Source organism: Elephas maximus, chromosome 4, assembly GCF_024166365.1.
Source record: "Elephas maximus indicus isolate mEleMax1 chromosome 4, mEleMax1 primary haplotype, whole genome shotgun sequence".
Lineage (NCBI taxonomy): Eukaryota > Metazoa > Chordata > Mammalia > Proboscidea > Elephantidae > Elephas > Elephas maximus.
The window spans coordinates 125,066,398-125,094,035 of NC_064822.1; the positions used below are offsets into that span (position 1 = coordinate 125,066,398).

The window sequence follows — 27,638 nt, forward strand, 5'->3', positions numbered from 1 at the left end:
GGGAAGTAAAACCAGTAATGCGTATAAATATATATAGAGAGATGTACATTAAGGAAACAGCTCACATGATTGTAGGGGTTGGGACGTCCCAAGTCCTTGGATCAGGATAGAGTCCTTTCCCAATTCATGGAGCTGCAGAAGCTGGTGAACCCAAGATGAGCAGGTTGGAGAGCAGGGATCCTGCTCACAGGTTGTGATGGTCAAGGAATCCCCAAGGTCGGTAGACAAGACCACAAGGTTTCTCCTGAGTCACTTAGCTGCAGGGGCTGGTGAACCCAAGATAGGTAGGTTAGGGATCTGGACTGTTGCTCGCAGGTTGGGAAGATATCCAAATCCCAAGATGGATAGGTAAGCTGCTAGCTCAAGTCCCAAGAATCAGAGGTCAGACAAGAGACAGCTGCTGGATCCAGAATAAGCCAACAACCTTTGCAAGGCCAGCAGGAAGGAAGTAGGCAGCGGAAGGGGGAGAGATGAAGGCTGAGGGGGCAGTGAGCCGCCACAGGCCCCACCCCTGCCGGTACCACTCAGCAGATTCCATCGTGGGGGTGATCACATATCAAATTTCAAGGGGAAAGTGATCATAAGATTATACAACTACCAAAACACTGAGAATCATGGACCAGCCAAGTTGACACACAATCTTAAAGATCACACAGTGGGTGCTAACTGAGATTAAGGAACTATACCCAGTGACCAAAGCAGTCCTCACACCTTCTCAGGCATCAGGATACTCTCCCTGCCCCAAGCTGCTCCCTCACCTCTTCCCCAACACAGGAAGGATCAGGGAGATTTCCTCATAGCAGAATATTGACAATATCTCTGGAAACCTTTGCCCTAGAGTCCAAGCATCCTTACCTCAGTCAGGAAGGCAGAACTAAACAGCTTACGTGTTCCTTATTAGCCTTGTTTATTTTTGCAGATAACTAATCTCATTTCTACCAGATGCTTATAGGTTTTATTCTTAGAGTATTACCATTCCTGACATTGTCCTCAAATTCTGGGGGCACTTCATAAAGCCCAGAATGTACTGAATACAAAATGACTGTGCTAGAGTCATAGGAATGACTTTTTTATTTGGCCCTTTCTCAAAATATCGTTATGAATGCATTTCAAAATATTCAATATTTTTCAGTCAATAGCAGTCATTATTCTCGATGCTCAAATTGTTCCATCTTTGGTCAATGATAGCCTATTCATGTGGCTATTGTGTCCTTTTGACATGACCCCATTAGTCTTGGAGCATTTTCTTTCTGAGCTCATCAAGGTGTTTCAGGCTCATCTTGTACTTTCTTAATTCTAGACCTGGAATCCGTCACTACTCCAAAGAGCCCTCGTTCCTTTTATTAGGGAATGGATTTTAGAGACCACAGTCTGGGTGCTAGGGTTGTTCATTGCTGATGGATTGTCCTTATTTCTAAATAGACATATGTATTTTTAAAAAGGAAAAAAGTTCATACTGGTATTTCCAATTTAAATATACTAAAAAACCTGTTGCCGTTGATTCCAACTCATAGTGACCCTATAGGACAGAGTAGAACTGCCCCATAGAATTTCAAAGGAGCGCCTGGTGGATTAGAACTGCCAGCCTTTTGGTTAGCAGCCATAGCTCTTACCCACTATGCAAAACAGGTTTCCTTAAACATACTAATACAAGATTTTAAATGCCCTTAATTTCTTTCATTATACCCTTGAATTTTCTGTTGCACTGTAACATGTTGGTTCCTTACAACATTAACTATTTGCTTTATCCTATTTTTTTTTATAGTATATTTAAGAGTTTCAGAACAATAATACCAATAGTATTAATAACAACACTACTGAATGAAGTTGAAGATTTCCAGGCAGTGTCTTGCCCTTAGATCACGTACCAGCACAGGTGTGTCGGCATAGTGTGCTAGAGCAACCTGAGATTATTTTTCTGCATTCTTACGCCATCAACTGGTTTTTCCATTATATTCATTTATTTCAGATCAGTTTCAATTTTTAGGGTTTGACTTTTTGCTTTTACTTATTATCAATATAACATGTTTTTCCAAAGTCAAAACTATGTAAAGGACATGCAGAAAAGTCTCAGTTTTTCAGACCTGTCTCCTACAAACTGTGTCTTTCCTAAATATGTTTTTTTAAATTAGTTTTTGGTTTATCCATCCAGTGTTTCTTTTGCTAAATGTTAGCAAGTACATATATCTTTATATTTCTCCTCGCGCCCTTTCCTTCCTATCCCTCATTAATTTTTATGGCTGCTTAATGTTCCATTAAGTGAATATCACAGTTTCAGAATGATTTTTTTTTTTTTTTTTTACGGTATGATGGTTAAATAGTTCTGAAGTCTCTCTGGCTGGAGAGATGATGAAACTTTTTTTTTTTAACTGCTTTTAAATGGGAACAATTTTCTTTTTTATTGAAGCTTATTCTTTCAAGAGAAAACAACCATTTTTCCCCCCACATGCTCTTCAGGCCTTTCTACTCTAAGCTGGAAAGAGTTTAAGGCAATTTGGGGCGAAGGCTGTGCTTCATCATTTGCCAGTTTATACCCCGCGTGGCCAGACTGGCCCTGCAGCCGGCTGACTGACCCTTCCGAGGCTGCTTTCTGCACATTCCACACTGAGACTTGCTCCCATTGGGGCCCCCTCTGGTCCCTCTCAGATTTTGCGAGAAGCCGGATATCTCTGTCGGGGCTTCTAGTCCTCAGGCGCCGTTGCTCACCCGCCGGCCCCCGCGCTCCGCTGCTCGCTCGCGGCACAGGTGCGAGAAGCCGGGCTGGGCGCGCGTGGGAGTGAGGGCCACCCCGCCTGCGCACGGTGATGCCGGGATTGGGGGCGGGAGCGCCGCCTCCGTCTTCCCTGCTCACTCGCTCCCGCCAGCCCTCCCCGCCCCAAACCCTCTCCTGCCTCAGCCGTGCAGGCTCCGCACTGCAGATGCCCGCCGACCTCCCTGTGCTCGGCAGCTCCCGCGGTACCCCGCAGCTCCTCTTGACCCCGGAGCGCCTGCCTCAGGCTGTCGCTCCACCAGTGGGACCCCCGCCTGGGCCGACACACAGACCTCCGGTGTGCGAAATCGTGCTGCCCGCCGGGCAGCAGGGACCGTGGAGGATAGTGGCCGCGCCGGAGCCCGGGGTGCTCTTGGATGCGGCAGGACAAGCTGACCGGCTCCCTGAGGCGTGGGGGGAGATGCCAGAAGCGGCAGGGCGGCGGTGGCGGTGGCGTGGGCACCATCCTGAGCAATGTGCTCAAGAAGCGCAGCTGCATTTCCCGGACCGCGCCCCGGCTGCTTTGCACCCTGGAGCCGGGTGAGGACCCCAGTGCTACAGATGGGGCATTGAAAGTAGCACGGCGGCCCCGGAGCTGGTACTGCTTGCGGCTCTGCCTTGGTTGAACACCGCCTCGACTAAGCAGCATTTGCGAGCCGCTCTATACGGGGTACCGGGGCACCGCCGCTTGCCGCCAGCGGGGCCAAATCTGCCGGGGTGGGGCCTCTGAAGACGGGGTGCTTCCGTAGGCTGCTCGTGGGGAGCCCCCACCCGCGCAGGGGTTCAGCCCTGCTTGTGCCTGGGGCTGCTGGCGAGCCGAGCGCTCGGCCTTCTCCAAGCGGTGGGGAAGTGCGGGCGGGCGCCCTGGGCATCCGAGGCTGCGCCACCTATTGTGTTCCGGGCTCGAGAAGCCAGAGGTTGAAAAAGGTGTGTGGGGTGGGGAAGGGGAGCCCTTTCGGCACATGGATAGGAGGGGAACGCCGGGGTCTGCTCATCTAATTGTGTGACCTGGTGGGGAGAAGCTAGAAACACTTCCTGCGGACTGGCGATCCTTTCTATGGGGGAAGATCTGAGAGTGCGCCCGCCCCTGTTAGGCTAGGCCCTTTCTGCTTTCAGCATGTGTTTACATATCCCTGCTTCTCCAGGCTGCATAACTCTGCTTCTGCTCCACAACCTGGCATCACTCCCCGGGGTTTTAAGAGCCCAGCCCTGGCACAGAGGTTTCTGGCAAGGGGTGGCCGCATAGGGAGCCAAATGTACACGCACAAGTGCTTGTTGCTCACCTGTCCCTCCTCCTTCCCTCCTCCCCCACCCTCAGTGCCTTCGGGGACTTGCTGTCCTGGAGCTGCTGAGGAAAATCAGCTGTGGTACAGAGTCCCCAAGGGTGGAACGTGTCACTGTCTTTGCGAACCTCGTGGTTTCTTTGTTTTTCTCCCTAAGGAAGTCTCTAGTTGCAAAGATTGTAGTATTTATTCACTGTCTTCCTTTACTTTCTTTTCTTCTCTCTCTCTAAATCTCCTTCCCACGTTAAAAGTGTTTTGTATTTCTGAATCTGGAACAGTAGTGATTATCAGATGAAACATAAACCTTCTCCCTTCCCTTATTCAGCTAGAAGAAAAGGGGTGAAAATGACCTGATTTCAGCTTTTGCTGCAGGTGCTGAATGACCAATTCCAATTAAACCCTCTTACTCAATTTGGTTGTAAGATAGTTTTTGCTTTGACTAACCAAGCCCAGCCAAGTTTTGGCATGGGAAGGCGATCAGTAGGACATACAGCAGGTGCTCTGAAAAAGTCAAGGGAGCTTATTTACACACACACACACGCACACGCGCACGCACACACACACACACGGAATCCGGGACTTCTAGGGCTGTAGGAATAAGGTCAGTGGAGAATGAGTTTCCTGGTCTTTGTTATAATAAAGCAAACACCTGACTACACCCTCCCTTCAGCACCCCGGGCCTGGACAGCAGCCTCACACCCAGATCTGTTTCATCTGCCTTAAATCACTCACTGGGGCTGGAGGAACTCTTGTGGCCATTGTATCGCTACTCTGCACTGGGGCAGGACTACATTTAAACCAAACCTAGGGAGAGGAGAATCCGTGGGTATTTAATATACCTTTGGAGAATAAAATCTTATCTATCCTTCTAGAGTATGGTTTTGGCCCTGAAGCTTTGCAAATAAAAAACCAAGGCATTGGTTGGATGCCTGTGGTTCTCTACCACAGCTTTACCTTAGACATCAAGGATCCAACTCATTTATTCACAGCACTCTTTCAGGGCTCCAAGGCATCTGCATACTGTCATGAACTTGGGCAAATCAGACATGTCTCTTTCCAGCCTCTTGACTCCATATATATGTCTACATTGTTATTATTCAAATTCTGAAGATTGTTCTTATTCACAGACCTAAGCAGGGGAAGATGCAGAGGGGTTCTTAGTATGCCTGCTCAGCAAATGGCATCTTAGAAGCAAATAGTATCATTTCTGACTTTTGTAATTTGTAAAACTGTAATTCGCTATTGTTAATGTTTGATGGTTCTTGATCTTTGAACTTTTAAGATTTAAGTTATAGCCCTTAACAAATGCAATTTAAAGAATGTTATTTAATTTCAAAATTTTAGAAAATATATATATAGCATTTGACTATGAGTCAGAATTGACTGGATGGCAGCAGGCACAGGTATGAGAAGTAAACATTGGGTCATGTAATTTCACTTCAATAATCGCAGTACATACCTTTAACATGGAATTCTACTTAGTAAAACCCCGTATCAGTATTAAACATATAGCCCATTTATTTACTTCTATTCCGTAGATTTGGGTTGAGTCAAGGAAATTTATCTAAAGTTGCAGATTACTTGGAATTAGAGTTCAGTTCTATTTTTAATTTATAATCTGCAATGAACCACACACATTGCTCTATTTTTAATAAATAAAGATATCAAGACAAAATTTTAAAACGTGAAAATCTCCAAATGGACTTGTTATAATGGGTTATTCTGTAAGGCAGAAGACAATGATATAATTTTTTATAACTTTTGTTATTCTACTTAAGGTTCCTTAATAGACTTATTCCATATAAATAGCCTAGAAAAACAAATTCTCTAAATAGAGAATTCTCTTTCTGAGTTTCACAGATATTAAGTATACCATGCTAGTGATTTACAGTACTGAGTTAATTATCACAACAAGCTTCTGAGGTGTTACTGTCCTTCTCTTAAAGATAAAGAAATGTAAAATTCTTTATCAATAAAGCCCCTAGACTTTGGATCTGAGTCTAGGAACCAAAGTTGAATGGAGGGCTTTGTGACCCCAAAATACTGCAGTATCATTTTTGCTTTTATGTTTCCACCATTCTAGGCATTTGTGGAAACCACAATCCTAAGTGATAAGCTCTTTTTTATAGACATAGGGTATTTTCCCACTTTAATAATCAATATTCTTACGTAAATGACACACTGGGATTGGAGGCATTGTTGTGGCCATAGCATCACCATTCTGCACTTTAAAAACACTTTTTTAAAGGAAATTTATGTCAATTCAGAAGAATCAGGTTAATTTTTGCTTTTATTTTTGATACAACTTGTCATTTTCTCCAAAAATAACAGCTATTTGTATATTTTTCTTTTAGGAGTTGACACAAAGTTGAAGTTTACTCTTGAGCCATCTTTAGGTCAAAATGGTTTTCAGCAGGTAATTTTACTTTTGGTTTTAACACATTTTCATTCTGGGGTATCTATAGGATGCATCGAAATATATTTTCAAAGAGGAAACGTAACATATACTTAGACATGCATAAGAAGATGAGTCAATTTTTTAAAATTATAGGTAAAATGACTTACAGAGCTACGCATAACCTGAATTTATAGTTGCAATGAAAAATTTTACACTTTAATTTTTTCTTTTGTCATTGTTGTTGAACATATACATAGCAAAAATTTTGCACTTTCTTTTCATAGTCAATGTGAAAAAAAAAAACCCAAGTGTCTGTTATTCTGAACCCATCATACACGTTTTAGTTTGTATACCAGAGCTTCCCAACCAATATGAGTGTGCTGCAGATGGGTCACAGGTATGTTAAGGGTGGCCGATGGGTAGGTCATGGGGCAGCCATAGCCCCCAGACCAATCCCATCTGGCCAGGAGAAGCTTTGAGTGTTTACCCCAGTGTACTGTACAAATTTTATCATACTCTATGGGTGCCAAGATGGGAAAAAGGTTGAGAGTGCTTATCTAGGGCAACATTCTCACTTCCCCGGATATTTCTTCTTTGTTCCTAGTGGTATGATGCTCTCAAAGCAGTTGCCAGACTATCAACAGGAATACCAAAGGAATGGAGGAGAAAGGTAAGGAGGATTCGTAGAGCTAAGATACAAAAGGACCAATATCTCTGTCTCTCTTTGAAGCATCTGGAATGTCAAAAAAGAATATTCTAGATTCAGTAACTTGAAACTTGTCTTTTTTCATTATTCATTCATTCATTCAGTAAGTATTTATTGATTGTCTATGCCTGGCACTGTTCTAGGCACTGAGGATACAGCAGTAGGAAAAATTAAAACAGACAGAAGTTTTTATCTTCATGGAGTTTACAATGAATAAAATATAAAGTCTGTCAGATAGTGATAAGTTACATGTTTAAAAATAAAGCAGGGAAAGAGATAAGGAGGGTATAGGGGAATGGAGGTAGAGAGTTTGAATTTAAAATAAGAAGGTAAGGGGAGACCTCACTGAGGAGGTAGCGTTTGAGTAGGTCTCTGAAAGAGGTGAAGAGTGAGCCATACAGGTACTTGGGGGAAGAGCATTCCGGACAGAAGGAATAACCAATGCAAAAGCCTATGGTGGGAGCATCTCAGGAGGATTCAAGCAAATGTAATAGGCCAGGGTGATGAGAGCACTAGGAGATAGGGTTGTAGAGATAAGGTGTTGATGGTGGTGGTGGTGCAGGAGGAAGGCAGATCATGTGGGACCTTGAAGGACATAGTAGGACTTGGGCTTTTGGCCACTGTGAGATGGGAAGCATTGGAAAATTTTGAGCAGAGGAGTAACATGATCTGATTTACATTTTAAATGAACCACTCTGGCTACTGACTTGAAAATAGACTGTAGAGGAGCAAGGGCAGAAGCAGGGAGACTAGCAGGAGACTTGCAATAATTCAGACATGAGGTGTTGATGACTTGGATCAGGGTGGTGGGAGTGGTGGTGGAGAGAAGGGCTCAGATTCTAGATATATGTTGAAGGCTGAGCTGACACAAATTCCTGTTGAACTGAATATGAGATATAAGAGGGATGTCAAGGATGATGTCTAGATTTGGCTGGAGCAACTGGAAAGGTAGAGTTACTGTTTACTCAGATGGGAGACGCAGTTACGTGTGTACGTATGTATGTGTATACAGTAGGAAGGGGGTGGAGTAGGAGACTGGTTTTGGATCTATTAAGGTTGAGATGCCTATTAGATATCTAAGTTGAAGTTGTCAGGTAGGCATTTGGACATACGATTCTGATGCTTAGGAGAGAGGTCTGGCTGGAGACATTAATCAGTGTTATTCCTGATAAGCTATGTTCAGATACAAAACTTGAAATGTTCTCTTAGAGTATTAATTTATAAACCTACTCTTAAAACTCCTAGAATTTAAACATTAGGGGTTCCTCAAAATATACACTTTAAAAAATAGCATGATGAAATCAATCTTTCTGAGACAGCTTTTCAGGATAAGGTAATCAAAGGAGCAAAAATATCCAGTGACTTTTTTTTTTTTAAGTTACGCATTATGGGAGCCCGTTTGTCAGTTTTGTGTGTGAGACAGTTGTTGTGTGCCGTCAGATTGATTCCAACTCATAGTGACCCTATAGGACAGAGTAGAACTGCCCCATAGGGTTCCCTAGGCTGTCATCTTTATGGAAGCAGACAGCCACATCTTTCTTCTGTGGAGTGGCTGGTAGGTTTGAACTGCTGAACTTCCGGTTAGCAGCTGAACTGCTTAACCACTGTGCCACCAGGGCTCTACTGGTTAAGTGCTGGGCTGCTAACCAAAAGGTCGATGGTACAAATCCACCAGTCGCTCCTTGGAATATGATGTGGCAGTCTGCTTCTGTGAAGATTACAGCCTTGGAAACCTTATGGGGCAGTCCTACTCTGTCCTGTAGGGTCAATATGAGTTGGAATTGACTTGATGGCAATGGGTCTGAGACAGGGATGGTATAAAAGCCGAGGCCACTCCATGATGAAAAGCGCTCCTTCTTTGTGAGTGACCAGGTGGCTCTTACTCAGTTGTTCATAGGGAACAATTCAGAGCCAAGTATAAGAAGCTTATAAGATACTAAAGCTAATTCAATGTACTGAAATTAAAAAAAAAAATGTTTTCTTAACAGTATCCTCAATGCCTGGATAACTGCTTGGCACATAGGAGCTCAGCCAATATTTATTAAATGAATAAATGAAAGTCTCTAAATGGTACAATTCAAGTGTAGCAAACATTTCAACAAGCCTCTTGTAGGTGTCTACATGTGCACTATATCTGGTCTAGGAACAATTGCTATTTTCTTAATGGATGCAGTAGCTACTTTCCAATAAAGAAAGGTGAAATTATGTATTCTATGTTAATATTCTTTATATTGTATTTTAGGTTTGGTTGACCTTGGCAGATCATTATTTGCACAGTATAGCCATTGATTGGGACAAAACCATGCGCTTCACGTTCAATGAAAGGAGTAATCCTGATGATGACTCGATGGGAATTCAGATAGTCAAGGTAATGTTCCTGACTTGGTCTGTTGTCCTAACTTAGCTAACTTAGAAGAAAGATTCTAACAGCCTAAGGTTTCCTGGATAGAGGATTGAATGATCTCTGTCTTCTGGTCTGGATGTCTATTTTTTGCTTCCTCATTTCATTAGTTTAGAGCTTTTTATGGGGAACCTTGACTATGTCTTGTCTTCATAAATTTTAATGTTGCCAGTAAGAATAAAGTGTTTGTGAGTTAGCTTCCATTTGTAATCAATTTATTCATCTTCCTCAGATGATAAAAAAACCAAAAAACCAAACCCATTGCCACTGAGTCGATTCTGACTCATAGCCACTCTATAGGACAGAGTAGAACTGCCCCATAGGGTTTCCAGGGCTGTAAGCTTTATGGAAGGAGACTACCGTATCTTTCTCCCTCGGGGTCACTGGTGAGTTCAAACCGCATTTAACCACTGTGTCACCAGGGCTTCCTCCTCAGATGATACCCAGACCCAGATGATAGGAGATTGATATTCCTTTTTGTTCTTAACATGGGTCAGTGCTTCCAACTGGATTTTTACATCAAAGTGCCTGAGAAATTTAAAGCTAAGTATATTTCATATAAGAATAATTTAACTCTTATTAGGTTCTTTGATGATTTCTTTACTGTCAATTTGTAAAGTTGACTGGCAGATCTGTTCTAAACCAGATGGTTGAGGTTCAGGCCAGCTGTGGAGACAGCTGTGCTTTGCCTACTTGGATTATTACAGTTGATTAGAACCTGGTGCTAAAAGCCAAGGACCCCGATTCTGTTTGATCCCAGTGTTATTCTCTCACATAAGCCTCAAGCACACGGCTTTTGATTTATGTGGGTACGTGACAGTGCGATGCTAAGCCAAGGTTTTAAAAGGAAAGTTGTTACATCCAAATTTTGGTGACCGGAAGATTAGCCAGTGTTCTGGCATCCTTGAAGATTTTTTTTCAAGAGGAAGTACAAACTAAAATGAGCTACTTGCTGGGCTAATTTGATCTGTTTCAGACAAATGCTAAAAAAATGAATAAATATGGAATTTACATTGTGTGGTTGAAAAGCCTTTTCATCATCCACATTTCAGTTATTTGAGATTTCAGAATGTCTCACAGAGATGAGGCATTTCATATTTGAAATATTTTCTTTCTGTTTACCTTGAGGATTAAGGCAATGCACATTTTGTAATGATTCTATTGTTAAGAGGATCTCTTATTTTCTCCTTGAAGTGAATGCCATGTCAGTAAAATGACTTCAATTCCTGAAAATCGTAGTCTCTGCTTGGTAACTAAATTACAGATACTACCTTTTTTTTTTTTTTACCTTCTTACCTTCTTTAAATATTAAAGTGCAGCAAATGTTTCTGTCCTTCTTACACAAATTTACAAAACAAATTGAATAGAATGATTTTTTTCTCTTGATATTTATGATATGATAAAAATAGCTCTAATATGTTTTCGAGTTTTGATAGCTAAATATTATACTATGTTTTGTAGGAAGGAATAATGGTCACATTTCTCATATATATATGAAGCCTATTAGAATAAACTCTCGGTTTATATGAAATTATAATTTTTCTCAGTCCTGAATCAAATTTTGTGTTAATTCTGGAAACACTCTAAGTAGAAAATTCGCCTGACTAAAATCCTCCTTGCAATTGCCATTTATATATCATGTTAGAATTCATTAAAAAAAAAAAGCTAAAGATAATTGTTTTAAAACCAAACCCATTGCTGTTGAGTTGATTCCGACTCATAGTGACCCTATAGGACAGAGTAGAACTGCTCCATAGGGTTTCCCAGGAGTGCCTGGTAGATTTCAACTGCTGAGCGCAGCTCTTAATCACTATGCCACCAGGGTTTCCAGTTGTTTTGGGCCCATGCATATAAGCACATGTACATCTTAAAAATTAAAACCCACGTTGATAATTTGACTATACTTAATGGTGAGGCAAAGAAATAACTAAATGAAGTCCTGATACATGCCACAACATGGATATACCTTGAAAACATTATGCATGCTGAGTGAGATATCAGTCACAAAAGGACCAATACTATATGGTCTCACTCATATGAAATCGGCAAATATATAGAAACCAAAAGTATGGGTGTTTACAGGGAGGGAAGGAGAAAGGGAGAGTTATTGTTTAGGGGGCACCACGTTTACGTTAAAGGTGGTGGAGTAAATCAGAAAAGGATAGTGATGATGGTTGCACAACTGAAGATTGTAATAAATATCACTGAGTTATTCATGTAAGAAAAAGGAATAATTAAAGGTGTTTTTTGGGGGATATAAGAAGTTATTTTCTCCTGTTTTAGGATCTTCACCGCACAGGCTGCAGTTCTTACTGTGGTCAGGAGGCTGAGCAAGACAGAGTTGTCTTGAAGCGGGTCCTTCTGGCCTATGCCAGATGGAACAAGAATGTTGGCTACTGCCAAGGCTTTAACATCCTGGCTGCGCTAATTCTGGAAGTGATGGAAGGCAATGAAGGTGATGCGCTCAAAGTGAGTATCAGGCTCTGAAGAAGACAACTGAAATTCTACCTAGAGTGAAGGATTGGAATTATAATTTCTCTTATGTCCCACCCCTTCCATGGTATGTGCCACACCTTTGCAGCTATCCATGATAGGGTTTCCCCCAAGTTAAAGCCAGGCTAAATGAAAGGCTTATGTACCTGCCAGATGGGAGGGGGAATGATTACGTTTTCAGTCTCACTTATAAGACATATTTTTAAAGCAAGTTAAATACCAATTGTGTTAGTTATCTACTGCTGTTTAACAAATTAGCTGCTTAAAACAGCAAACATTTATTATCTCACAATTTCTTTGAGGCAAGAATTTGGGCATGGCTTAGCTGGGTGCTTCTGGCTCAAGGCCCCTCAGGAGGTTACACTCAGACTGTTGGCCAGGGCTGCAGTTTCATGTGAAGGCTTGATTGGAGGGAGTACTTGCTTTCAAGTTTATTCGTGTGGTTGTTGGCAAGACTCAATTCCTTAAAGGCAGTTGGACTTAGGGCCTCAATTCCTTGCTGGCTGTCGGCTAGAGGGCTCCCTTAGTTCCTTGCTACTTGAGCTTTTCCATCTCACAACAGGGTGGCTTTCTTCCCTCAGAGTGAGCAAGAGAGTATAAGAGTGTGAGCAAGGCAGAAAAGATTAAGTTACAGATGTTTAACCTAATATTGGAAGTGACATCCCATCATTTTTGCTATATTCTATTCATTAGAAGCAAGTTACCAGGTCCAGCTCATACTCAATGGAATGTTTTCAGTGACTACCAGGAGGTGGGGACCATTGGGGGCCATCTTAAAACTGCCTACCACACCAGTCATGTTGGTTTTGGTTCGATCTTGTTAGGTTGCTTTACGTGGGTCATATTTGGGTGAGAGTATGGAGGAGGTGGGCTTAGAGGGAGTGTTTATGATGGAAGGTGTTCGCATGAAGAAGGGTTAACCAAAATCTGTTGCCACCAAGTCCATTCTGACTCATAGCAACCCTATAGGACAGAGTGAGACTGCCCCATAGGGTTTCCAAGGAGTGGCTGGTGGATTCAAACAGCTGACGTTTTGGTAAGCAGCCAAACTCTTAACCACTGCACCACCAGGGCTCTGGAGAAAGGTTATGGAAGTGAATTATCTTTATTATCTTTTAGTCTTTGAAGTACAGAACCTTTATTATTAAAAAATAAAATAAAAACCTGGAAACACTTGGAAATGGGACATTTAAGATTATTGATCTGAATGTGAGTCAGTGAGTCACCAGAAATCTAGTCTTCGTGAAAATTAAAGCATTTCACAGGTAGAGGATGGCCACTGCCTTGTTTGCTTAGGGCACTGTGGGGTTACTGATTGATATTTGAACCTTTGAACTACAGTTGATTGCAGTGCTTTATGATGTATGAAATGGATACTTAGTCTTTGTATTTGAGCAGGGAAGGAGGGGGTGGCTTTGTGTTTGACTGTGGTAATACCCTAGTGATATTCTCAATTGCTAACTAACGTAATATGGAAAAATAAACAAATGTTCCTCCTGGTTTTATACACATTATGGTGGAATTAATTAAAATTCCAGGCTAACATGGTCTAAATCTGGATTCAGCCTCTCACTTTTTCCAGTTACGTATTTAAGGAAACAGCTTTGAAGTTACTTGTTCATCAAATGGAAAAAAAGAGAAAAAAAAAAGGAAATGACAAATTAAATATATGAGTTTAAAATACCCTCTATTAAGAAGCAATTTTCTTTGTTTCCTGAGCCTATCAGCTTTAGTCAGTTATTTTATTGCAGATGTAATCTGGATGACTATAAAATGGGAACTTTTCTTTTGAAAAGTTAGAATAAGAGATTAAGGTTAAGGGTGGCAGGGTAGGGGTGTGGTTTGAGAAAGGAGAGGTACATGCCAGTCAAGTCATGAGAGGGCTCAGTGAATACTTGAGAAACTAGGAATTCACATAAAAAGATGGATTAGATTAAGCCAAGAAACCAAATATTTATATTTCTGCTCATAAGAAGTTGAGCCCCATGAGATGAGATGCTATCATCAGCATTTAGGAATGTGTAGACCTTGTCGTTAGACATTTAATAGCAGGAAAAGTTGGGCTCAGGAGGAAACACTTCTGATGCAAAGGAAAAAATTGGGTGTCAGTGTTTTTCCAGTAGCTGTTTTGGCTTCTGCAAGTTGTAATTACCAGGGAGATAATATTGTTTATTAGCAACAGATAAGATGCTTTTCCTAATTTTCAGCACTCACTGTTCTTTTTTTTTTAGTAACTTTTGTTTTTCACTATTTATTAAAAATTTGAAGCTCCCCTTATTTATCTTAATTTTTTTTTTTTTTTTTAAACTTCTGATGGTTGGTCTTTGAAGTACAGTAGGGGGTAGAGTGGTGACCTGGCTCTTATGTCTTAAGTCAGACCTGCAGAAAGAGAATTTCATTGTGTCACAAGAATTACTATGATAATTGGGAAGAAAGGTTTTGTTTTTCTTGTTTGCATTTGATTTTGAGGGATAATTTTTTTCATAAAAACTTAAATATCTCTCTTAGTACTATATAGCTTATCCTTAGATAAAAAAGTACAATGTAGAAGCTCTGTGACCTTTAAATTTTGCCTTCATGATCTTGTAAATTCCCCTTCTCCTGGCCCTGCAGAGTACTAGGTGCTCAGCAGGGCACTGTGCTCTGCTGGGAATCTGTTCTGTCCCTCACTGACCTGACCTCTCCAGGACTTCACCCTCCACACAGACTGAACGTACTTCTTTTCTTATAGCTGAGGTTTTGTTTCCAAGGGGATGATACATTTACCCAGTAAATTCTGTCCTAACAGAAGACTAAGGAAACTCCCTGGTTCTGTCCCACCCCCTGTAACAAAGCCCTTCCAGGGATCTCCTGGAGATTATGCCCTTGTCCTTTGGACTTATTCTAAAGTATGGCCCTAATGGTAAAAAATAACAGGCTGGGGATGAGAAGAAAATGGTCTTTTGGCAAGGCTGGGAAATAAATTTTTTTTTTTTTTAAATGGGAGTTTTGCAGTATTCTGAAAATAAAAATGTGAAACAGCTACTTCTCCACCAACATATAGAGCCAGCCATGATTTTGTTTTCAATTTTGTTTTACATGTGCTGCAGGGAACGAGAGGGTCTTATAGCAAGTAGGACATACATAGAGCATCCAAGCTGACAGGGAAAGGACCAGATATACAGAACTCATGTGCATTTTGGTGGGTCATACTAGTGCTTTTGACATTCTAGAAAAGGAAACACACACACACACACAAAACCAAGATAAAAATAGTAATTTGAGGAACTTGCATAGTTGTGTTGACAATTTATGTCGACTTGTGTTGACAGTCTTATGAAAGAAATCCAGGTTAAAAAAGGATTTAAAAAGCACCACAGTTGTTTGAATAAAGCCTGTTGCATTCTCCCAGGAGAGGAAAGTGGACAAAAGGCCAGGTTCAGTTGCTCTAATAACCCAGGTTGATGGTAAATGAATCTTGAGTCCTGCTTCAGAGGGGGTGCTTTATGACAGGCCAGCTCTTGGTTTTCAGATGAAGGTTGTAAAACTGTGCTGACATCAGGGAGCCAATATGGAGGCTTCTGCTGGCTGCTGATGAAGGTGTGCTCTGTTACCCCTCAGAGTGAGGCTGAGGGTTGTATAATCACAGCTACTTCAGGGGGGAGCTCAAGTCTAGCGGCCCATCTAGTAATTTCAGACAGGCACAGACTTTGGGTCTGAATTAGATAATTATGCTGCTCGCTACTTGCCCAGGTGTTGATGGGCCTTGAAAATTGGGAACATTTTGTGCTGACACATTTAAAAGATAGCACGCCTTGGCCCACTGCGCTTTGTCAACTGGAGTATGTTCTTTCTATTGTTAGGATCCTGGTTGTACTGAAGCAGTCTTGTTCTTTATCTTTTTCTTCAGATTATGATTTACCTTATTGATAAGGTACTTCCTGAAAGCTATTTTGTCAATAATCTCCGGGCACTGTCTGTGGATATGGCTGTCTTCAGAGACCTCTTGAGAATGAAGCTCCCTGAATTATCTCAACACTTGGATACTCTTCAGAGAACTGCAAACAAAGAAAGTGGAGGTAGTGACTCAATGCTATTATATCTTTGAAAATGTTTTACTTCTTCAGTTCCACCGTGCATTTGCCTTAACCTTGACTGGAAATACATTCTTCAGGTATTTCTGATGGTGAGCGTTTGGCACAATGAAATAATTAGATCTATAAAGGCAACAAAAACAAAACTGAAAAAACACAGGACCACATATAGAACGTCTAACTGGTTGTGGCTAAGAAGTTGGTTGGGAGCCTAATACTTTAACCATATCAGATCAACAACTAAAATTATCTAGCACACTCTGAATGAAGAAGGCTGTACATTTAACATGTCTTAGTAACTAGTTGGAGCCCTGGTGGCACAGTGGTTAAGAGTTCGGCTGCTAACCAAAAGGTCTGCTGTTCGAATCCATCAGCTGCTCCTTGGAAACCGTATGGGGCAGTTCTGTTGTGTCCTGTAGGGTCACTAGAGTCAGAATTGACTCCGTGACAACAGGTTTTTTTTTTTTAATGGATAGTCTCTGGTTAAGCTGTGCTAAGCTGGCACCAAATCCGTAGTATTTCTTGAAAACTGAGCTATAGGTACAATTTAGCACAAACCGTGGCTTTGCCTGAACCATTGAGGTTATGGGAGAGTGGCATTTTCGTAAAGTGTAGGAGCTAAAAGCAACACTGTAGGTTGAAATGTTGAATGTTCCTTTTATTTATTTACGCTAAGAGTATTTAGACTTAACTGAGATGAATTGGCCAGTTCTTGCTGGAGAAAGGCTCTTCTTGACCTCCAGGTAGAATCGGAACCACTGAAGGAAGGCACTAGAATGGGGCAGTAATGGAGATGGTTCCAAAAGCAGCTCTGAGAGTCGCCACTGTCTTGCGGGCGTTATCCAGCTTTCAGGAATACCTGAGTTAGTAGCTGTAATTACACCCACTGAGTGCGCTTTCTAGGCTGTGCTCAGGAAGTCAGAAGGAGTTGTTAGAAGTTGTAGTATTTTCTGTAAATGGTTGCCTGTTCCTGTTGTAGGGCATGTATTTGCAGTCTTGTCTGTCCCACACATTTAAGTCTGGGGAAATAGTAAAGGATTTTGAGGACCTAACCTGTGATTAAAATACATTGGAGATTTTTGTAACACCTAGGTGTCTTTAAGTATTTCCATTTGTCTTGGTTACTTAACCACTGCTGTAACACAAATACCACAAATGGGTGGCTTTAAAGAACAGAACTTTATTTTCTCACACTCCTAGAGGCTAAAAGTCCATATTAGGGTCTCAGCCATATCAATTCTGTCCTTGTCATTAGCCCTGGACATTCCATGGTTTCTTGGCTTGTAGACGATCCTCACATGGCATCTGTCTTTGTGTCTGTGCTGCTTTTTATATAACCCAGAAGTGATTAGGTTTAGGATCCGTCCTACACTGGCATGACCTCAACTGACTGATTATATTATATTTGATTTCATTATGGAAAGTGATTACGTTGCGTTAGGTGAGATTACATGTGCAGGTATAAACCCATTGCTGTGGAGTTGATTCTGAGTCATAGCATCCCTATAGGACAGAGTAGAACTGCCCCATAGGTTTTCTAAGGAGAGCCTGGTGGATTTGAACTGCCAACATTTTGGTTAGCAGATGTAGCTCTTAACCACTACGTCACCAGGGTTTCCACTGCAGGTATAGGGGTTAAGATTCCAGCAGGTATTTTGGGAGGACAGGATTCAATCCATAACACCTTCTAAGCCATTTGAACAATCTTCATTTAATTTGGCTGTGCAGAATAACTGTGTACCTGAGTGGTCTTCCTGATGCTTCCCAATAGACCAAACTTTGCTGATCTAGTAGTCGGACACACTTGACTAGGCTAAATGATGTCACCCTGCCCCATGCTTTGCCTTGCACTTGGCTACAGAGAATGACCTCAGACTCTAGACTCTGAACAAAGGTACTCCTCTTGTTCCTAGATGAGGGGAAGAAAATGACTGCAGAGAGACAGATCTTTTTTTCCTTACACTTGACTAAATGCATATATTGACTATAATTTGGAGGGGGAATCAGTCTAAATACCTAAATTTTTTAAAAGGTGAGGTTTTGTTTCATTAAAGCACATACTTATACTATTGTAGGAAGTGAGAGGGGTTATGTTTTTTAGTGAATTTGAAACTTCAAGTGGGCTGGATCCCAGATCTTTAAAACTCTATATAATTTAAGAAGTAGACAAAAAAATTTATAATGTGACACTTCTTACCAGTAGAATTTAAGTAAAAGTGGACTTTACAAGATTCTGAAAATCTGATGCTTCTGCTTTTAAGAGGAGTCCCTGGGTTGCGTAAATGGCGAAGAGCTTAGCTACTAACTGAAGGGTTGGCGGCTGGAGTCTCCCCAGAGATGCCTTTGAAGAAAGGTGTGGTGATCTACTTCCAAAAGATTGCAGCCGTTGAAAACACTATGGAGTGCCGTTCTACTCTGACACACATGGGGTCGCCATGAGTCAGATTTGACTCAGTGGCAACTGCTTTCTTTTTTTCTTTTGAGAGGCTAAAATCCTTTTTTTAAATCCTATTATTTGTGAGGAAAATAGTCTCCTTAATTTCCAGCATCCCACACTAGGTAGAGACAAAGTAAGCTTTAAGTTAAAGTTTCTCAAATATCGTAAAAAAAAATTGTGAAGTTCTTATTATTGCTTTTTTGTTTTTATTTTTTAGTTAGACACACCTATGTTCTTACAGAAAAGTGGAAGGAAAAAGGAGGAAAGAGCCAGATATTAGCGCTGTGAAGAAATCTGTTAGCAAAGATAACTGTTTTTGGTGGACATGGAAGGCTGAAAAGGGTATTTGTATATCTTGCAGGTATCAGCTCTGAAGGAATTTAGTGTGTTTGCTTTATTTCAGGTGGATATGAGCCCCCACTTACGAATGTCTTCACGATGCAGTGGTTCCTGACTCTCTTTGCTACGTGCCTCCCTAATCACACCGTTTTAAAGATCTGGGATTCAGTCTTCTTTGAAGGTTCTGAAATCATCCTAAGGGTGTCACTGGCTATCTGGGCAAAACTGGAAGAGTAAGTGATTTTTGTCTTCTGAACAGCTCTCTGTTGTTGAGGGCCTTAAGCGATTTTCATGCTGTAACTTGTGAATCATCAATATTTAAGTGTGAGGAAAAGCGAAAGTGGTGAACCTTGTTCAATTGCTTTGTTGATGTTGTTAGGTGTCGTGGAGTCAATTCGGGTTCATAGCAACCCCAATGTGACAGAGTAGAACTGCCCCATAGGGTTTCCTAGGCTGTAATCTTCAAATGCTTTAGCCTTCTGAAATCGCAGCTGGTGTGTTCTTGATTGTTTCGGGGGGCAGATGGAGTCTTATTTTGGAGGGAAGGGGGCAGGAATTTTTAGGCCTGTAGCTTCTCCTCCCCCTCAGTGCTCATCTCCTGATTGGTTCACCCTGTCAGCCTCTCCCTGGACGCTAGTTGGGAAGGTGGAGAGGGAGGGGAACTTACATGGAAGAGGATCTGCAAGGTTCGGAGAGGAGTAGGTGGATTTGTTGGTTAATATCACAATTGGAGCTACTTATGAATCTTTATTATTTATTTTGTTCTGTTATAAAAATAAGCAAGATAACAGGTACAAGGCATCTAGCACATGGCATATGCTCGGTATAGAACAAAGGGAACTTATTCTTTCCTTTCTTCCAAAATTAATGTTATACCAAAATCTGTTACTGCCAAAGCCTATTACCAAAGCAATGTTGCTTACATTTTTTCTTACTAGTTGTTGTTATTGTTAGGTGCCGTCGAATTGATTTTGACTCATAGTGACACCATGAGACAGAGTATAACTGCCCATAGGGTTTTCTTGGCTGTTATCTTTACTGGAGCAAATCACCAGGTCTTTTCCCCCCAACGCCACTAGGTGAGTTTGAACTGCCAACCTTTCAGTTAGCAGCTGAGCATTTAACCATTACACAACCAGAGCTCCTTTTTTTTCTTTAACTAGTATAGTTCTTTAACTATATTGTAACAACTACATTAAAATTCTATCTTTTGGGTAGTGGAAGAAACATTAGAATGAAACTGTTACAGTTAACTTAAGATTCACTGAAGTTTTTCATGTTTTTTTCCCGGAGATATAAATGACTGGAGTGGGTAGACAACATGCCAGAAAACATGCCATGCCATAGACAACATGCCAGAAAATGAATCAATCACTGGAAGTGTTTTATTTCAAAAAACTTTTTAACTAGTTTTTTTTTATTTATGATAAGTTGGTTCCTGGGAGACTTGCAACCATTTTTACTTTTTGTAAAGAAAGATCCACCAACTATCAATTCAGGGTTTTAAAAAAATCATTATTGAATATAAGTATTTTTAAAGACCACATGACTATCTCCCTTGCCTTTGCTTTATTGTACATTGCTTTTCAGCTAGGCAAATAAATTTGTGGGGAATTTGGTATGTTAAATTTATTTGTCTTTTTATTTCCTTCTGATATCTGCCTCTTTGCACTGATGTATTTCCAACCTACTCTATACCTTGTGGCACAGTGGTTAAGAGCTCGGCTGCTAACCAAAAGTTCAGGAGTTAGAATCCACTAGCAGCTCCTGGAGATCCCATGGGCCAGTTCTACTGTGTCCTGTAGGGTGGCTATGAGTTGGAATCTACTCGATGGCAGTGGGTTTGGTTTGGTCCATACCTCGTAAGCTTTTTGAGCTTTGATAATTTCTCTGGGTATAATAGTCCTGTTACTGGGCAACTGTTGTTGTTTGCTGCTGTTGAGTCACCCCTCACTCGTGGAAACCCCAAGCACAGTCTAATGAAATCTAATGAAATGCCATCCCCGTGATGGGTTGTGGATAGGACCGCTGTGACTCATAGGATTTTCACTGGCTGATTTCTGGAAGTAGATTGTCAGATTTTTGTTCCTAGTCTATCCTATTCTGGAAGCTCCCCTGAAACCTGTTCAGAATCATAACAACATGCAAGCTTAACTGACAGATGGGTGGTGACCGTCTATGAGGTGCATTGGCTGGAAATCGAGCCTGAGTCTCTTGCTTAGAAGGCGAGAATCCTACCACTGAACCACCACTGCCCCCAATGGGGCAAACTAGTTAAGCAACTAGTTTGTACGATTAAAATAGTAAAGGAGTTTACTGTATGCCGAGTCAGTTATATTCACCTTTGTGTTAGTTATTAATGATGGAGCATGAGGAAAAACTGTGATTCAAGTTTTGTTCCCAGGTACCTGTAGGATCAGAACTTATGTGTATGGTCATCCCAGGCATGTTCAACTATTGAAATAATAATAGTGCAACTCAAAGCTAATACTTATTGGGCACTTACCATAGACAGGCACTCTTCTTAGCACTCTAGATGTATTAACTCGTTTAGTCCTCACTGTTGTTTCATGAGGGTAGCTACTATTATCATCCCCATATTACAGATGTGGAAACTGAGGCCCAAAGGAAAAACAAAATTGCCCAAGGTCACTCAATTAGTAAGTGGAAGGGCCTAATTTTAAATCCAGGCGTCCTGGCTCTAAAATCTGTGCTTTTAATAATAGTATGAGTCTACTGATAAATGGCTACTGTTTCTGAAGTTCAGGGAATGCCTGAATTAGACTATGATGAGGGTTTTTTTTTTTTTTTGAAAATTGAGGCAAAATTCATCTTAAAGTGAACAATTCAGTGGTATTTATTACATTCACAATGCGCAACTACCACCACTATTTAGTTCCAAAACATTTTTAACACCTCCAAAAGGAAACTGATTAAACATTAAGCAATATTTCCCCACTCCTTTCTCAGCCCCTGGCAATTGCCATTCTGCTTTCTCTCTCCATGGATTTACCTCTTCTGAACATCTTATATACATGTAACCATACAATATGTGATCTTTGTGTCTGGCTCCTTTCACTTAGCAAAATGTTTTTGAGGCTTATCCACATGGTAGCATATACTAGGACTTCATCCATTTTTATAGCTGACTAGTACCCCATTGTATGGATGCCAGAATTTACTTATCCAGTCATGTATTGGTAGACGTTTCTACCTTTTTGCCATCATGAATAGTGCTGATATGAACATGTGTGGATATGTATGTATTTGTGGTACAGAGTTTTCAATGTTTCAGAGTCTTTGCTTACTATAATTCTATATCTTGTTAATCAAGGGACAGGAAGGCAGCCAGCATCAAGTGACTATAGTGCCTGTAATTATGTTAAGAAATTTAAATATATCTCATTCAATTTTCCCAGTAACCCTGTGAAGTAGGTAGGATCATTCTTCCTGTTTTCTCAAGTGAGAAAACTATGTCAAGAAGGGTAAGTAACTTACCCAAGGTCACACAGCTTAGTGTAGAGCTGTGGTTTAAATTCGGATCTTTCTGACTCCAGTGTCTATAATCTTCCCCATAAACTTTCCATTGAAAAAAATCATGAACAGATACAGGTAATCTCTGGTTTATGTATACCTGAGTAACAGATGTGTCATATACGATTATCCATGGGACCCCTCCTTTCACCTTGCTTCTGCAACTTGGAATTTCTTCCTTTTACTCACAATAAGGGTACTTTTGGGAGCCCTGGCAGCATAGTGGTTAAGCACTCAGCTGATAATCAAAAGGTCAGTAGTTGAACCCACCAACCGCTCCACCGGAGAAAGATGTAGCAGTCTGCTTCTGTAAAGGTTTGCGGCCTTGGAAACCCTGTGGAGCAGTTCTACTCTGTCTTATAGGGTCGCTATGAGTTGGAATTGACTGGACAGCAATGGGTTCAGGGTACTTTTGGAATATGTAAGTTGTAGACTATCTCACCTTCTCTAGTATCTCTTTGAAGTGTTGTTTTTTCTTCAAACCTACTACTTTGGCTTGCTCCCTCATTACCTCATGCCCTGGCCTGTCGCAGTGCCTCCTCCCGGGTCCCCCACACTTGCCATGCCACCTCCAGGCAGAACTTGCCAAGGGCACATCTGTTCCTACACTTCCTATGAAGAGCTTTTCAGCGATGTGTGCCTTGCAGAGTTCAGCTGGCAGGGGAGGCCCTCTGTGGATCTGGTCTCTGCCATCTCTTCACCCTCAGCTCCTGTCATTTCCCTCCTGACCATGCATCCACTCACCTACTCCATTCTTGCCGAACTCCTTGTGGTTCCTGGAATAGGCCCCGTGTCTCCTTAACCCATGCCTTTCGAGTACTTTTTCTTCTTTGTTAGCCTGGAGAACCTTTTTCAAAACTTGTCTCAAGCATTATTTCTCTTCCGCATCTCCTAAGGTAAAGTCAGTCACATTTTCATTTATGCCCAGAACTACTCTGAATCTTTGTAATAATGCTTCAACAGGTTTATTTCATTTATTTATTTGCATGGATTTGAACAATACCCCAGAGCCTGAGGTTTTTCCATTATCAATTTTTCTTTCCTCAATGGTTCTTTGGTAACCCCCCAACGTTAGTGTAAGTCAAAGCATATTTCTTACTGTTGATGTGCAAATAGAGTTATCTTTATATCCAGAGAACAATGTAATACACAAAACAGAAATACCCAGTGCTTTTAGCTTTCGACTATTCCTCTTTCTCCCTCTGGAGGAAGGATTAAAGTCTAACTTGCCTCACTTACAGGTTGCTAGGGTGATAGATTTCTTGATTTACATGCAAAACTGGAATTCAAGAAACTGCGTGCAATTTCCAGCTAGCAGCAGAGACCCGAGAAGACCTGAGAAAACTCTGCCTGCAAAAACATCTTGCTGACTGATGAAAGATGCAGTTACAGTTCTTGCTTTTGTCATCTGTTACGTCAGCTGTGAGTTGGTTTCAGCCGATTCGCAATATCACCGTTTGTAGATTGAGAGCAATAAATTCCCTACAGGGGATAATTGTTCTTCAGTATCCAGTCTCCTGTTATAATTTTCCATCAGTGGTGGGTACTTTGATGTGTGGAACGTGTCACATGGAAACAATAAAAGTGCCATAGGTGGGGCGGTGAGGCTGGGGAGCAGTGCAAGAGAGATGGGCACTCATCCTCTAACCAGCACCTCTAAGTTGCCTTTGGTATTGTTTTTTTTTTTACTCTTTTCTCTGCCTACAGCAGGCTATGCTGTGGATGCATCCCACGATTTTGATTTTTGTTGATTGCTAACTTGATTGATTTGACAGCAAGAGGCAACAAATCCTGTTGCACCTGTAGCATGGATTTATTATATAGTATGTATAAAAAAAATTTTTTTTTTTTTATGTATGTCATAACAGTTTCTTTTCCTATTCTTTCTTTATCTAGGCACATAGAGTGTTGTGAAACAGCAGATGAATTCTACAGCACCATGGGGCGCCTTACCCAGGAAATGCTAGAGAATGATCTTCTGGAAAGCCATGAGCTCATGCAGGTGTGTGGGCAGTGTGGCCTGGTCTTGGCTTATCGAACCCCGTGTACTGAGGGAACAACCAGTGCTGGAGCTGGGGTCTTGGGACATGTGTTTGGCCTCAGATGTAGTTTTTCAGTTGACCAAGAGGCTATACGTATAATTCAGTAAGAATCTAGGTATGCCAAAGAGAAACAAAGACATGAATAATGGATGTTTCTTGTGACTTTCATTCAAACTCTGTTGCTTAGAAATCACTAGGTACAATACAAAAATAGATGTAAAAAAATGAGAAAAATCAGAAAACTCAAATTGCTAGGTGCTTATTCTGAATCAGATTCTTAGCCTTCTTAGAGGGAGACTTTTGTGGGGTGAAATAGTTATTTTTTAGGAGGAATTATTGGGGATAAAAAGAAGATTATTCTGATTAGCATTTTGGTTTATTTGACTTGGTTTTGCCCACGTTTTCAAGTGAGGTTATTCTATATTATTTATTGATTGAATTTATTAATCATAAATTTCAATATGAAAGATTTGAAGAGTTTATTTTCTGACATGTTACCACATCTCAATATCATACTCACTGAATTATTAAAATTGTTAGTGAGTATAGAAAAGATGGAAACCCTGGTGGCGTAGTGGTTAAGAGCTACGGCTGCTAACCAAAAGGTCGGCAGTTGGACTCCACCAGGCCAGGTGCTCCTTGGAAACTCTATGGGGGCAGTTCTACTCTGTCCTATGGGGTAGCTATGAGTCGGTAATCGTCTCAGGGGCAGTGGGTTTTTTTTTTTTTTTATAGAAAAGATAGCAGATTGTTAACCCTTTCTCTGCCATTAGGTTCTATAACATGACTTTATTCTCCCCCTATGCCTCTGACTGCTTCTTCTCTTCTTGGTTCTCCTTCTCACTCACTGAGGAACTCGATCTTGTCCAAGACTCTGTCTTTGGGCTTTAGTTTCTTCTTTCTCTGTGACCTCTTTCTCCTTTCTCTTGGCTTCAATTTTCACCTTAGGTTGGGTTCCATGCCTGAGGTCATTTTGGGTACTGGGGCTCAGTCAACAGGTAAGAAAACTAAGACTCAGGCTCTGATTCAGGATTTGAGAAGTGAGGAGCTTCTATTCCTTACTCATCTCCTGGCATACCCAGCTCCTTCCTAGAAACCTATATTCTTATCAGCTACCCAATGTATTGAGGATATTGACCACTTCATATAACTTCTCTGAACATTCACATTTCTTATCTCAACATTTCTTCTTTCTTGTGTGTTTCAGAGGAGGAAGCGTTCTATTTGACTCAGACATCTGTGTTCCACCGCTTCATCACTCATTCTTTCTCTCATGCATCTTCAATTCTTTCCTTTCCACTCATTCTCTTTAGCCTACAAAGATGGTCTAGTCTCTTGGAGGGAAGTGCTTTTATTGAGCATCATTCTATGTGCCCGGTCCGCATTTAGCATTCTCCACATAGGAGATTCTTTACATCCTGCGAAGTTGACCAGGTCATATAACAAAGCAAGACTCTGAGAAATCATTTCTCGTCCCCCCACTCATGAAGCTTTAATAGCTACCTATTACCTACAAAACAAAGCTTAGATTTTTCCCCTTCTCATCCAGTGCTCTTGACTACCTGGCCTTTCAGCCATTTTCCTACTATTCCCCTTTTCATCCTCTTCCAGTCAAGCCACACTGGCCTGCGTAGTCTCAGACATACCTGGGAAATATCTCCCTCCACACCTTTGCTCTCTCTGCTCCCTTCATCTGTCCCATCTGCGTGTGTTTAAATCCTGACTCCCTTTGAAAGTTTTAGTTAAGATGCCATCTTCTTTATAAAACATTCTCTGTTCGTCTCAATTAAAGTCATCTATCCTTTTTTTGAATCACCACACCATTTTATTTATACCTCTCTTGTGAGCCTTTACTGCTTTCCACCTTGATTTAAGACTGTATTTCATTTACTCAGGTACACTGTAAGTTCTTCAGGGGCTTTATTCATAACACTTAACAGCGTGCCCTTTACTAGAGGTGCACCATAATTTTTTTAGTTCTTTTTAGCCTTTTCTTTTTCAATTAACGTTTTCTGAACTAAACATAACTCTTAGATGATTACCTTTCTCCCAGATTCCCTCTGCTTAAATAAAATCTTTTTGCTGCTAGAATAATCTTCCATTAAGATAAGATATTAAGACTGGGGGTTTGTCCTTAGAGGGCTTCTAGTCTCCCTTAATACTGTAAAGTGTTGTACACACACATGTAAAGCAGGGAGGGAATTTGTGATTGAGGGTGCAGCATGAGCAGAGGCATGGAGGTGAAATAATGTAGGGTATGCGAAGGAAACTCCAAAGAGATTTCATTCAGGGACTGGGTTATTGAAGACCATAAGCCATAATTAGGAAATTGGACTTGAGCTTTTAGTTCAGTGGTTCTGCAACCATGTTTGTTGGAGCCCTAGGGCTTTAATTGAGCCTTTGGAAAGGAAAAGACAAGTGCTGTGGACCTGAAAGATGTTAAGAGAAGGAGGGAAATGGTCTGAGTTGTGTATTGTGTCAGCTACGTGGGCAGCTCTGTGAAGGATAGATTTGATGGAGTCAAGTCTGACAGCAGAGCATGCCTGTGAGGAGGCAGTGATGAGGGTAGAGACAAGAATGGAACAGAGACAGTCCTTAGAAGGAGAAAGGGACTTGACTTGGCCTTTGAAAATGGATGTGGGAGTGAAGGAGAAGGAAATGAAGGTGACAAGGGAAACCTCCAAGTTTCTAGCATAGGAGAAGGAGGGTAGGTTCATGGGGAGAGGATGATGGGTTCATTTTCAGATGGGTTACACTGCAGGTGCACTTTGGCTCCCTATTCCTTACTTATCCTAAGGTACTTTCCACCACTTCACAGTACAAACCCATTGTACTGGTCATAGTTCTGTTTCTACACAGCCCCCTATTGGCCATGCTCATTCCTGTGACAGGGCTTAGGGTTCCCTCTGATGCTCCATCTGTACATACCTTATCTGTCCACCTGAACCAGGCTCAATCTCTGCTCTTCCCCACTCTCCAGCAGCCTCTGTTATCTCAGCCCTCATTCATGATGGCTCCTCTGTATTCCTTCAGTACTTAGATTTTCAACAATTGATTTAACAAACATAAAATTTATAAGATTATCTTACATTATTTTCTTAGTGAATTGGCAAGTTCCTTAATGATAACCAGTAACTAACTGCCATTGAGTTGATGCCAACTCATGCTGACCCCATGTGTGTC

The 27,638-nt window shown here is 41.2% G+C and overlaps 1 protein-coding gene across 4 annotated transcripts in view; it reads left to right on the forward strand.

Annotated features, from left to right (window-relative positions):
- TBC1D30 (TBC1 domain family member 30) overlaps window positions 1–27,638 on the forward strand; it is a 143,802-nt gene that overhangs the window by 94,907 nt on the left and 21,257 nt on the right. For 3 of the 4 annotated variants that reach the window (XM_049883776.1, XM_049883775.1, XM_049883774.1), the window contains 7 exons: window positions 6,387–6,448; window positions 7,035–7,100; window positions 9,379–9,504; window positions 11,821–12,006; window positions 15,920–16,088; window positions 18,944–19,112; window positions 24,310–24,415. In XM_049883776.1, the coding sequence (XP_049739733.1) occupies window positions 6,387–6,448; window positions 7,035–7,100; window positions 9,379–9,504; window positions 11,821–12,006; window positions 15,920–16,088; window positions 18,944–19,112; window positions 24,310–24,415 (884 nt within the window). Of the gene's footprint in view, window positions 1–2,808; window positions 3,290–6,386; window positions 6,449–7,034; window positions 7,101–9,378; window positions 9,505–11,820; window positions 12,007–15,919; window positions 16,089–18,943; window positions 19,113–24,309; window positions 24,416–27,638 lie in introns of those variants that run through there. The other variant, XM_049883778.1, reaches the window with a different exon arrangement.